The sequence below is a fragment of the Plutella xylostella genome, chromosome 8, assembly GCF_932276165.1.
Source record: "Plutella xylostella chromosome 8, ilPluXylo3.1, whole genome shotgun sequence".
In the NCBI taxonomy this organism is placed as follows: Eukaryota; Metazoa; Arthropoda; class Insecta; order Lepidoptera; family Plutellidae; genus Plutella; species Plutella xylostella.
In genome coordinates this window covers 8,790,497-8,803,694 of record NC_063988.1, presented here as the reverse complement: position 1 = coordinate 8,803,694, position 13,198 = coordinate 8,790,497, and the positions used below count along the sequence as shown (strand labels likewise).

Genomic DNA, 13,198 nt, shown 5'->3' with positions numbered 1-13,198 from the left:
CAGGTTAAAAAACTCCGGCAAGATATCGGATGCGGTGGGGGATATCGATAAACAGGGCCGCGTGTACATCACTAGCCTTTGAATGCACATCGCAAATGTCAATGTCAATGTCAGTTGTCAGCGATGCAGAAGTAAAGGAAGGAAATTTCAAATTTGCTAAAGTTTGATTTTAAGTTTAGATGGTTTTGAGCTTAATAAAATTACATTACGTCATGATTAGAACAGGAAAATCATTCATGTAAACACATAAACAATATCTAAAGTGTGCCTAAGTATTTTATGAAGTGAACTTGCGTGTTAGTGATGTTGGCTAAATCTCTGTTAGTTGTTTATTATTTATTTCAACTATCTTTTTGTAAATATGGTGAGTCATTGAACTTATTCAAGTCCAGCAAATCCAGTCGTATCATAACTGTAAAGTGCATGGGTTCCAAAGGTCAACACTTTGGTTCATTGACCAAAAGGATACAATTCCATACTTAAACTTTATCTTGTTTATAATAATTTAGTTATTAAACTTTATCCTCTTTATAAGTACCTATTTAATTTATTATTTATCTTTAAGTACATAACTTTTTTATCAAGAGAAAAGTGATGGTCTCTAAATGTTCATAATAGCATTTTGTTAATTTTGAGTGTTATTTAAATTTTGCTGCTTCTAATGGGAAGGAAGTATTAATAATATAGGTACCTAATATTTTATGAAACCAATTACTGGATGGACATGTAATACTTCCAGTTGGAGACTCATGCCGGCCGAGCGCCGACACCGTGGAGGGGACATGCAACCTCGTCACTGATTGTGAAGTGGCACTGAGGTAAGCTGTCTCGGAAAACAAATAACTTAAAAAACTCTTACATAGTTCCAATAAACATATTACTATTACTATAACCTCAAACTGATAAATAAGTATGCTTTTTTATACTTAAGATAAAAGATAAAGGCAATGCCAAAGTTTTTGTTTGGTTTATGCGGGGAATCCCTCATATGGTTAAAAATATAATGATGATGTCTATTTGAAATCTTCTACTGTGGAGATGTTAATATACTTAAACCATGCCCTTCGGGCCCTTAGGGCCACTTGCACAATCATTTAAAACTGGATTTAGTGTTAAATCTCGATTTAAGCCATAAATTTATATGGATTGACGTTTCTTAAATCTAAATTTAATACTATATTGAATTGAGTACCCACAGGCAACTAAGAACTTATTTGAGAACCACTGATAAAATAAATATAATAACTTAATTGATTTCAGTTTAATAAGGAAAACCGGCAGACATAACTACAACCGATGTGGATTCGCTGGTGGCACTGAGATTGTATGTTGCCCGAAGACTACAGAAAGATTTGGAGGTATGCTTGATTGTGTGTTTGTAAAGTAACAATATGGAATGTATTATTGACATCATATATTTTTTTAAATATTTGTTATACTATTTACTGACATTCAGTTGGAACATTACAATTTACAAGACTGATTGCATGTTAAAGTGACTAAGTACAAAACATTATTAACAGTTTGCAATATTAAAGAAACTAATTCCTACTTTCACTATTCATCATGACTCATCTCTACTCCTTTTTTCTGAGTAAAAAGGGAGTATGGTCCACTAGAAACTCCTTAGCCAAATTCTCAAAATAGTAAGAGGAACTGACCATGCCTTTTCGGTTGCACATGTTGTATTTATGCTGGGTTGAAGAAAGGAACTTTAAGCTAAAATCAACCTTAAATGTATTGCTGCCTTGCTTTGACAATATACGGACAGAAAGAGACAGACATAGAATTAATGTCCACAATAGCTTAATGTTCCTTTATGCAACTCAGAATTAAGTAGATAATTGATTAAATGTTAAAGTAAAATCTCAAATTTAGGTATTACAGAAACCTCGTCAGGGCCGACTCGCATGGCTCAGAGGGTGGCAGATAGAGGTAAGTTTTTTCAATTTATATTTAAATACTAACTAACTTACTATTAAAAGCGGCATGATATAATTTCAAATTTCATTCTAAATCCCTAACACAGGGCGCAAGACGCGCACGCCAAGACGTCACAATAGTTTTGCGTCGCGCTCGCTTTCATCGCATCGCGAGGCTTCCAGAGCGAGTGCGACGGAAATCTTTTGTCACGTCTTGCGCCCCGTGCTAGGCCTTCTGGTCTCTTCATTGATCCTTCGATCCTGCAATAACAAACCCTTCAATTAATTAATACTATTGTACATTCCAGAATGCAAGAAAATAGTGGAAAACAGCATACCACCCTTGGGCCAATACATCATCGGTGGGGAAGTGGCTGCTCTTGGGGAATTCCCTCACATGGTAATATTTTAATTTTTTATGCATAGGTAAGTATATTTAAGTTGTTTTATATTATACTGCGATTCACGAAATATGACCAAAAATTACGACTCTACGGCGCATATAAAAGTACCTCGTGAGACAAAAATAGTAAATGTTTGGAGCTTAGCATAGCATAGAGTGGCATTGCATTTATTAATGTATCTTCTTCTTCTTTCCCGTTATTACTTTGAGGAGTCAGGGGCTGACACCAGGCACTTCCATATTTCTATGTCGGTGGTCAGCACCTTAAGCTACTAAAAATAAAATCTAGGTAGAGAAAAAATACCCTCCAAAATTGGTCATGTTATGTGAATCGATCGAACTCTATACACAATTTGTAATGTTTGTTCAAGCGATACTGGAAACGTTAACAGGAAAACTACATCATTAGATAGCTATTGTATGTACTTACGTACCTACTATCAAAGACATATCAATTTATAAGAACAGGTTTTTAACGACTGACCGTGTATGTTTGTAGTTTTTTTTGCTTCCTTTACCTAAGTAAAACAAAGCGAGTTTTTGTATGATTGCGGTGTTAGGTATCGAATTAATTCCTGACTACTGTTAAAAGGTCAAGTGATCTATTTATCTTACTCGTATGCCTCGAATGATACCTACCATGTCGCATTTACGCAGATTGCTTCTAGCTAAATATATGACAGATATCGTAATCTTTATTATCTTATACAGAGTGTTGCAAAAAGGGTATACTAAGCCGAAAGGGGGTGACTCAGGGGGTCATTCTGAACAACTTTTATTCTACCAGTTTTGAAAATTCGCAAAACAAAATATTCTTTCTCCATAGTAAAAAAGTCACGTGACCAACAAAGTTTCTATGAAAAAATATTTTTTTTTCGTTTCCTTTCGGCTTAGCATACCCTTTTTGCAACACCCTGTATAGGGTGGACGTTTGCGAAAAACCCGACCTTACTCTATGAAATACTAAGCCTACTAACAATAATTATAATTCATTGAATTCCCAGGTGGGCATAGGCTTCGAGCGCGGCGACGGCATAGTGTTCGACTGCGGGGGCTCGCTGGTGGCGGCGCGCTGGGTGCTGACGGCGGCGCACTGCGTCGAGACACGAGACAGGTATAGAACAGCTGCCTCGCTCAGCACAATGCTATAGTGTTGTGTGAGCGCGGCGACGGCATAGTGTTCGACTGCGGGGGCTCGCTGGTGGCGGCGCGCTGGGTGCTGACGGCGGCGCACTGCGTCGAGACACGAGACAGGTATAGAACAGCTGCCTCGCTCAGCACAATGCTATAGTGTTGTGTGAGCGCGGCGACGGCATAGTGTTCGACTGCGGGGGCTCGCTGGTGGCGGCGCGCTGGGTGCTGACGGCGGCGCACTGCGTCGAGACACGAGACAGGTATAGAACAGCTGCCTCGCTCAGCGCAATGCTATAGTGTTGTGTGAGCGCGGCGACGGCATAGTGTTCGACTGCGGGGGCTCGCTGGTGGCGGCGCGCTGGGTGCTGACGGCGGCGCACTGCGTCGAGACACGAGACAGGTATAGAACAGCTGCCTCGCTCAGCACAATGCTATAGTGTTGTGTGAGCGCGGCGACGGCATAGTGTTCGACTGCGGGGGCTCGCTGGTGGCGGCGCGCTGGGTGCTGACGGCGGCGCACTGCGTCGAGACACGAGACAGGTATAGAACAGCTGCCTCGCTCAGCACAATGCTATAGTGTTGTGTGAGCGCGGCGACGGCATAGTGTTCGACTGCGGGGGCTCGCTGGTGGCGACATAGATTACTCACCCAGACAAAAGTATAATAATAACCTAAGAACTATTAACAATATGCCGCCTTATTGCTAAGAGTAATTGAAAGTAAAGAAATTAGGAGGTGGTTTACCGCTTTTACTGCAAATAAAAAACATTTCATTTGAATTTCCAGGATAGCGCCGACCGTGGTCCGGCTGGGCGTGGTGGAGATCGGCGACAAGACGTTCACGTCCGAGACGGACGTCCGGATAGCGGACATCCGCACGCACCCCAACTACACCGTGCAGGAGAAGTACCACGACCTGGCGCTGCTGCGGTGAGTATACACGCACGGAGATATAGCGGACGTCCGCACACATACGCACGTAGATATAGCGGACATCCGCGCACAAAAATAACTGTAAATTTGAACATACAATCGGTGGTGTTAATGACTTCTCGAGTGGGGAGTACTCGAACAGGCAAGCGTACCGATAAGCTATAGCGTGGGACAGCGTCTGGACTGCTAGATCGACGAGCTTAGACAGGTAGCCGGTATCGGCTGGATGAAGAAGCATCTTGCGAGAATCAAGTAGTGTAAAATTACGGGTTCATGATAGTGATGATGATACAAATATATACCTTTCACCTTGCATTCTTGTAGTTCAAACATTTTAGGCAACATCTACGGTTAATAAAAAGATGCTCATTCTAAAATTCCAGACTAGAGAAAGCAGTGGAGACGAGCGCGACTCTGAACCCGGCCTGTTTGTACACGCAGCCCGAGGACCCCTCCATAGCACTCACGGTGACGGGGTGGGGGCTAGTCAGCAACATGAGTGAGTACTATTATTATTACCGAGTCGTGATGGCGTAACGAATATGGTTTCAGCTCTCATTCGTGAGGTCTTGGGTTCGATTCCTGACTTTTGGGAAACCCTGTATAAAGTAGGTATATTTTATCAACCATTAATCTTCCTGTTGGGATGTTCCTTTCGTGCACGCCCGTAAAATGATATTGCGCCTGGCACTGACAGTTGACTGCAAGTAATATGTAATTACCATTATTTAAGTTCGTTTTAAGGGTCGGCAATAGGGAATCGAGGGTTGGCATTGTCATAGAATTATGTAGTAAATGATGCTCTACAGTCTTGAAAAAAATCACACAGGTAGCCGAAGAGTTTAGCTAGGTGCTAAATCATTCGAATTTAAGTAAATGCTTATGCATAACTGTAAATTAAATCTGAAAAACCAGTAAATCACACTCCCGTATTGTAACAACTGTGTCGTAATTATCAAGAATTTTCATATAATTCTTATCAAATTATAAAGATAAATGCTTGGACTAGGCGCTAAATACCTTGTTTTTTAATGAACACACACCTATTTTGTGTAAATTAATCCCAAACTTGAGCAATTTTTTGCCCTCAAATCTTCATACAAATATCTATGGCGGCTTTCTGTGTTATAAAATCATAAACACAAGCGACGTTTGACTCAGTCGGCCGGTGGCCTCCAAAGAAGGGTCACGTCGGTTTAGGCAGCACTGACAGCTCGCGATCTAATTGTGTACAGACACAAAATCACTGCACATTGGTTGTCATTGCACTTTTTCAACTTTTATGACACCAACATAATTTGATTTGAAATTGAGGAAGTATAATTCTTATAATATACTCAATACATTAAATGATAATGTTTTTTATTAGTTACATGGTACTTCTTGATTAAATTATAATTATTAATGCCTAACTAAAACTAACTAATATAAAATTAAAATTAAACTAAAAAGAAGATGCTGGCCAGATCGCTGCCACTGTCGGGTAGGGTACCCAAGACGCCCCGGCCGCGATACCCCGCTGTATAGCGATGCTTAGCCTTTGTGATAGGTAAGTGCCAGCCCTAGGGTCCCTTGAGACTTCTATTAGTCTGCTGCTGATGTCTTTAAAAAGCTGACGTGCCTCCGGTCCCCACGGCCCTGGGATGAGGAGCAGGAATATAGCGAATGGATCTAAGTGATGACAATACCTAGGAACATTAGGTAAGGATTCAAAAACACAGTTTTAATGGTGCTGGTTGAGGTATGGTCTCGTGAGGATCTGATGAGGGCAGTAACACGGTGGTGATTGAATTTTATTTCAAAGATGTTAATAGCTAAAAGCATCGAGTTTGGGCTATTAAGTATGTTTTTCAGAGAGAGAGAAAGATATTTTAGGTTTTCTCTGGATTATTTAGGTTTACTGGGTTTACTAAATTCAATGTTATTGCATCAATAATAAAAAAAATCAAGAAAATATTCAAAGTTTCCATCCTCGCTTTTCACGCACGTACACAAATCACAAACTCATGCATTGTTCTAGGAGCAGGGTCTACCCTGGTGCATTTCTATGACCACTTTTCACTAGCGTCCCACTGGTTTCGGTGCTTAGTGGAATAGCACCATTAACCATTATTATTCTGAGATATCATCACTTCTTATTCTGAGTTATCCAACATAAAATCACGCCATCTATTGAAATCATTTTTTAAATTAGGATTTGTCTATGGTGTGGTCCCCAAATTTAAGGGTAAAAGCAAAATAATTATATAACGAAGCAGGAGGGGGCCCGAGCGTTCGTTATCATCATCATCAGACATGGCACGTGGTGTACGAGTAGGTGGACACATAAAACACAGCGGTAGTTCACAATTAAGATTTAATCAAAATCACAATTAACAAAACATCAAAGTGGAATCAACTTAACGGCACAGATCAACTAAACTAACACTTCACATGTACAGCACTTCACAAATACCACACTTTCCAAGAAACGCACGATCAGTTCCCAACACGTCTACTCGGTAGCTTGCCTCCAGCACAAAGTGAGGGACCCACCGTCCCGGTCTTCATAAACGGTTGGACTCTGACAAGGCGCGCCAACGGCACACTTCGCGTCCCTTCCGGTGTGATGTCGGTAAAGTAGTACATTCGCAGCAACTAGATATCATGACAGTTTCACGACATCCGCCACAACCAGGTATCATGACAGTACCATGACATCGACCACCTAGTATCATGACATCTCCGACACGGCCATCCTGCTAGCACACGTCCTCGTGTGTTGAATCTGCAACAAAACATACACCAACAGTTTTGGTCCGACTCGGCCATATCCTGACCATCATTTTTATGAGGCACTCTTAAATTTGTACCTCTGTAGGGTTACCAAACTCTATCTCATAATTCATCCATTACTTTACTGAATACGACAAAACAATTAAATCAATAACATCAACAATAAGAAGCAAGTAAAGCCATGTACCATTACTCTCATAATTATCCCCTTTGATCTCAACAAAAACCACAATATCTCGCGACTGTTTCGACTGACTTGAGTGCTAAAAACTTTAAGCTAATGTCCACATTAAAAGAATTGCTGCCTTACTTTATTAGTAATTATTATTCTTTAATCGTTATTGCTTTATTTCAAAAATAAGAACTACTTAAGGGCCTGTACAGGGTGACGTGCCGCGCCAAATTTGGGTTTTCAATGCTCTTCACACCGCACACGCAGTGACACGCGCACATGTAAGTTTGCACAGTGGTTCGATAAACTTTTACTCGCCAACTTTATTGACAATTATGTTCAAATATATTTTGGGTGATTTTAGGGTAAGTATAATTTTTAATTACACTGATAAGCACCAGGAAAGAGTAGAAATTAATAGGGGTGTCACTTTTCTCTATACTCGGAACCCGATTAGATTTCTAAACAAATGTGGTATTTACTTGTAGAAAGGTAACTACAGGTAGGTATTAAAGTATAGATAATAAGTTATACTAAACCGAAAGGGGATGACTCAAGGGGTCATTCTGAACAACTTTGGTTCTACGAGTTTTGCAAATTCGAGAAAAAAATAATCGTTTTCCATGGTAAAAAGTCACGTGTCCACAAAGTTTCTATTATTATTATTATTAAACATTTATTTCCAGATATATCATCCATAGTAAATTAGTAAAACATGTCAAAAAAATTGTTAGTCAAAATATAAAAATCATAAGTACATGCAAAAATTAAATTAAATCAGATCAGAAATAATAAATAAATATACTTCAATGTCATTTTAAATGTGAAATAAATTGGATTAAATAATATGAAATAATAAATTGAATAAATTAATTGAATTAACAAATAAATAGTTAAGTACATTCATTTCTTATTTCGGTCAAGGTGTACACCTACGCAATGCCTCACAATTGGACTATCCATCCTATCCGCCAACACACTGAGGATAGCATTCGAGCTGCTCCGCGTACGTGATAGTAAGGAGGCTGCTCGCTTACGCATGACGGCAAAGAAGTCATCCACTCTGGCTTCAGCGAACATACCTGATGCGGAGCAGAATCTCGGCAGCCCCAACACGATCCTCAGTGCGTTATTGTACTGGACGCGCAGCGCGCTGTAGGCCCGGCGCGTGTAGTTGACCCACAGGCTGCACGTGTAGAAGGACTGACAGTACGCTCGGAACAAGGTCAGCTTGACTTGTCGAGTACAGCGTGCAAACCGGCGAGCCAGCATGTTGCACCTGACCGCCAGCGCCCTGCGCTCCCGCTCCATGTCCAGGTCGTCTACGAGCGTCTCCGTGACCACGTGACCCAGGTACTTGAACTCGGTGACTCTGTTTAACTCTACTCCTCCTAAGTAGACTGAAGGAACCAGTCTCTTTTTTATATTTGGAGCCTGAAACACTAACAGTTCACTTGATTGTCATACCAGTAGCGAAAAACTGACACCAACTCCTGTGGCATTTCTTTCGCAAGCTTATCCCACAGAATGTCATAGGACACCCTATCGAACGCCTTTGAAAGGTCCAAAAAGCACGCATAGACCGAGCGTACTGTCAGTCCTTCTACACGTGCAGCCTGTGGGTCAACTACACGCGCCGGGCCTACAGCGCGCTGCGCGTCCAGTACAATAACGCACTGAGGATCGTGTTGGGGCTGCCGAGATTCTGCTCCGCATCAGGTATGTTCGCTGAAGCCAGAGTGGATGACTTCTTTGCCGTCATGCGTAAGCGAGCAGCCTCCTTACTATCACGTACGCGGAGCAGCTCGAATGCTATCCTCAGTGTGTTGGCGGATAGGATGGATAGTCCAATTGTGAGGCATTGCGTAGGTGTACACCTTGACCGAAATAAGAAATGAATGTACTTAACTATTTATTTGTTAATTCAATTAATTTATTCAATTTATTATTTCATATTATTTAATCCAATTTATTTCACATTTAAAATGACATTGAAGTATATTTATTTATTATTTCTGATCTGATTTAATTTAATTTTTGCATGTACTTATGATTTTTATATTTTGACTAACAATTTTTTTGACATGTTTTACTAATTTACTATGGATGATATATCTGGAAATAAATGTTTAATAATAATAATAATAGAAACTTTGTGGACACGTGACTTTTTACCATGGAAAACGATTATTTTTTTCTCGAATTTGCAAAACTCGTAGAACCAAAGTTGTTCAGAATGACCCCTTGAGTCATCCCCTTTCGGTTTAGTATAACTTATTATCTATACTTTAATACCTACCTGTAGTTACCTTTCTACAAGTAAATACCACATTTGTTTAGAAATCTAATCGGGTTCCGAGTATAGAGAAAAGTGACACCCCTATTAATTTCTACTCTTTCCTGGTGCTTATCAGTGTAATTAAAAATTATACTTACCCTAAAATCACCCAAAATATATTTGAACATAATTGTCAATAAAGTTGGCGAGTAAAAGTTTATCGAACCACTGTGCAAACTTACATGTGCGCGTGTCACTGCGTGTGCGGTGTGAAGAGCATTGAAAACCCAAATTTGGCGCGGCACGTCACCCTGTACAGGCCCTTAAGTAGTTCTTATTTTTGAAATAAAGCAATAACGATTAAAGAATAATAATTACTAATAAAGTAAGGCAGCAATTCTTTTAATGTGGACATTAGCTTAAAGTTTTCTGAAAATACTTTTAGAGTGGCTTGCACTAAAGTCTCTTGCTCTCACATTTCACCTACTGTCAAAGCAAGACAGCAATATTTATTGTTTTAATTGCGTTTTAATGTTTGGTGCAAGCCACCCTTAACTTTAGTCATAACACACACATCCACTCCTTTTTATTATTAAATTTCAATAACATATTTCTATCCTATTAATACATTTAACATTTAATTCCAGTGGACAAACGCAGCGCGGTTCTGCTAAAGGCTAACGTGACGACGGTGCCGCTCGCCTCCTGTTCCGAACACTACAGGTACTGCTTGAAAAATAGTGGAATATGGAAATAGTATTTAATCAATAGATGAATGAATGAAAAAGTTTCTCTTACAAAAGGTCGACACTAAATTACTTTTTTTTTTAAACACACACACACACGCACTTACGCCTTGTACTAATGTACTCCCTTGCGAGGTAGGCAGAGGTGCATTGCTGCACCCACTTTTCGCCAGAGTGTTATGTTAGTCCCAATGTAATAGGGGGCGGGCCTATTGCCATTTTACGGGCACATCCAAGACCCGAGAACAAATATCTGTGTTTAAACAAATATCTGCCCCAGCCGGGAATCGAATCCGGGACCATCGGCTCAGTAACCACTACGCCATTCGGTCGTCGAATTTTTTTAAAACATTTAATCTATAGTTTTATCAAAATGTTTACGTTTTTAGTTAGTATATAATATTCCTAGCCGTTTAAGAGTAAGCCCCTTCTCCCACTACGCGACTATCAAACGACGCAACCCTTGGTCGCATATATTTGACGGGTCAACGACGCGTTTATAGGTGATCATGGGTTGCTTCGCTTGAGATCGCGTAGTGGGAGAAGGGGCTACGTCAGCTACGTGATTTGCGGAGCTATAGCCAATGGAACTTTTTCATTGCTCGTGAGTGTATTTTACTTATAATTAGATTTGTATGCAACACAATACATCTAACCTCTTTTTCTGACTGCACAATAAACAAGTGTTAACAACAATTTCAGCACATATCTCTTTTTCTGACTACAATAAACACTAAAGTCTGTACCTCTTTTGTTGACTGTACAATAAACCCTAAACCCTTCCTCTCTCTCCCAGCACCCCGCAATGGAGGAAGCTGCCGCGCGGCATCGCTCCCGAGCAGCTGTGCGCCGGCGACCCGGAGGGCAAGCGCGACGCCTGCCAGGTACTGGGGGGCTACCACCACCGAACATTACACATATTATAAGCGTAGCGTCGACGGATCGCCTTTCTTTTCTTCTGTCATCCAGGCGACAGAAGAAGAAAGGCGGTCCGTTAACGTTACTTTTATAATTATAGTGCGACAAACTTATCTGTTCCGGTAAGAGCGAACTAAATTGATCCATATCTCATAACTTACCAATGAATTATACATTCATATAGATTAGATGGGTTCATTAAATCCGCAAGGGTGAATTACCACTACAGGCTAACTCAAAATCTTATAGAATCAAGAAATATTAGACATTTACGTGAGCTCTCACCGGAACAGGTAAGTTTGTGGCACTATATGTACTGTGACCTTTAACAACCCCTAATGTTAAGCTGCGTTGCTCGCTTGTCAAATGTGATTTTCAAGAGCAACCCACTTTGCGTGGTACATTTCTCTCGTGTCACTCACGTGTTAGGTCCCAAGCCGTTCTCAGACATTTTTCCTCATTATTCTTTCGTTTTTCGTCAGCCTATCCGTTACCGGCCAGTATTTACACATTTATGTTAAAAAAAACCTTTTTCTCTCCCCAGGGTGACTCTGGCGGGCCGCTGCAAGGTCTGACGTCACGCGACGGGCAGTACCGTATCGTCGGCATCACGTCTTTCGGACGCGGTTGCGGGTCCAAAGTACCAGGCATCTACACTCGAGTGTACAACTACGTGGATTGGATAGAGAGCGTCGTGTGGCCCAATCAGCGGTAGCCACGTCTGTGCGGCATGCACTCGGCCAATCACAGCCGTGCGGCGCGCGCTCGGCCAATCATAGCCGTGCGGCTCTCACGTTATGATAGGTGGTGCTAGGTTAATGATGCAGTAGGTTATTTTATTATTAAGGGTTTTTTATTGTTGTTGTATGGATATCTATTTATACCCTTATTTTAAAACGCAGACCAAACTAGACCGGTTATAGTCCAGAAAATTCATACAATCAGTAGTCTAAATCCGGGCTTAAACCTAAACTATGTTTAGTCTTAGTTTTGTAATAAGGATGTAAGAGTTTTATATATTTGTATGTCATTTAAGCCCCGCTCATGGGGAAAGTATGTGAAAAGTTACAATATCTCAGGGGCCTATGTGACGAAAAATCAAGTTTCGGAGCCAGGCCACGACTCTATCTCGTTGTATTAAAATAACCGATTGCACGACAGCTCTCGTTCGTTCCTTTTTCGTCAGTAACCCTCCAGTTACTCTTCTAGGGCAATCTAATTCCATGACAATATTCAAAATACTTCATTATTTAAATATTTTGTCACAAATAGCTGTTGTGGTTGTATATTTGAAATTAATTCTCGATTTTTTGCGAATTATGTAAGTACTTACTTAATAATTAATTTATAGAGAAAGCAAAATTTATAAAACCGAACTATGTCATTGTTTTGTGCCTGTTTCTTTGACTGAGCAACATCATGCTTAATCGTTGTAACTAATATAATACTCATTTATTTAAGTACTGATCAAAAGGGACTGACTTTACTGCTGCCAGATGTGCAAGCATAAAACAACATTGCATTGTCCAAAGGCCTAAAAGTCCGAAAGCAATACAAAAGGAAGAAATCATAAAAAAATTGTTTGGCTTAAAAAACAGTGAAAAGAAAGTTTGGGTTTTAAAGGATTTGTAACAGAATAACTGAATACTTATACTGAATTAAAGTAGGTACCTAGTTACTATTTGTGATCACAGGAATCTTCTTAAGCTGCGTACACACCGGGCCAACGAAGGCCAACGAACGGGTTACGTTGGCCTTCGTTGCTGCAATCTGCCCTGTATTATGTATGATAAATATCCATCGTTGGGATAACCGTTGGCGTTCGTTGGGCGTTCGTTGGCCCGGTGTGTACGCAGCTTTAGCTGAAACAAGTTATAATAATATGTATAGTATGTAGGTAGCTACTTTCTTATACAT

At 40.4% G+C, this 13,198-nt stretch overlaps 1 protein-coding gene across 1 annotated transcript; it reads left to right on the top strand.

Annotated features, from left to right (window-relative positions):
- The first annotated feature begins 106 nt into the window (after positions 1-106).
- On the top strand, positions 107-12,835 carry LOC105380366 (serine protease persephone). The gene is made up of 11 exons (XM_048622501.1): positions 107-364; positions 740-818; positions 1,261-1,358; positions 1,879-1,935; positions 2,231-2,322; positions 3,330-3,439; positions 4,246-4,389; positions 4,776-4,891; positions 10,265-10,340; positions 11,160-11,247; positions 11,826-12,835. The coding sequence occupies exons 1-11, from the start codon at positions 304-306 to the stop codon at positions 11,994-11,996; spliced, it is 1,092 nt and encodes a 363-aa protein (XP_048478458.1). The 5' UTR covers positions 107-303; the 3' UTR covers positions 11,997-12,835.
- Positions 12,836-13,198: the final 363 nt, after the last annotated feature.

Coding starts and splice junctions, on each gene's coding strand:
- LOC105380366 (XM_048622501.1), top strand. CDS start 304: ATGTTGGCTAAATCTCTGTTAGTTGTTTATTATTTATTTCAACTATCT. Junction 1,936..2,230: donor TCAGAGGGTGGCAGATAGAG/GTAAGTTTTTTC, acceptor TGTACATTCCAG/AATGCAAGAAAATAGTGGAA. Junction 3,440..4,245: donor TGCGTCGAGACACGAGACAG/GTATAGAACAGC, acceptor TTGAATTTCCAG/GATAGCGCCGACCGTGGTCC.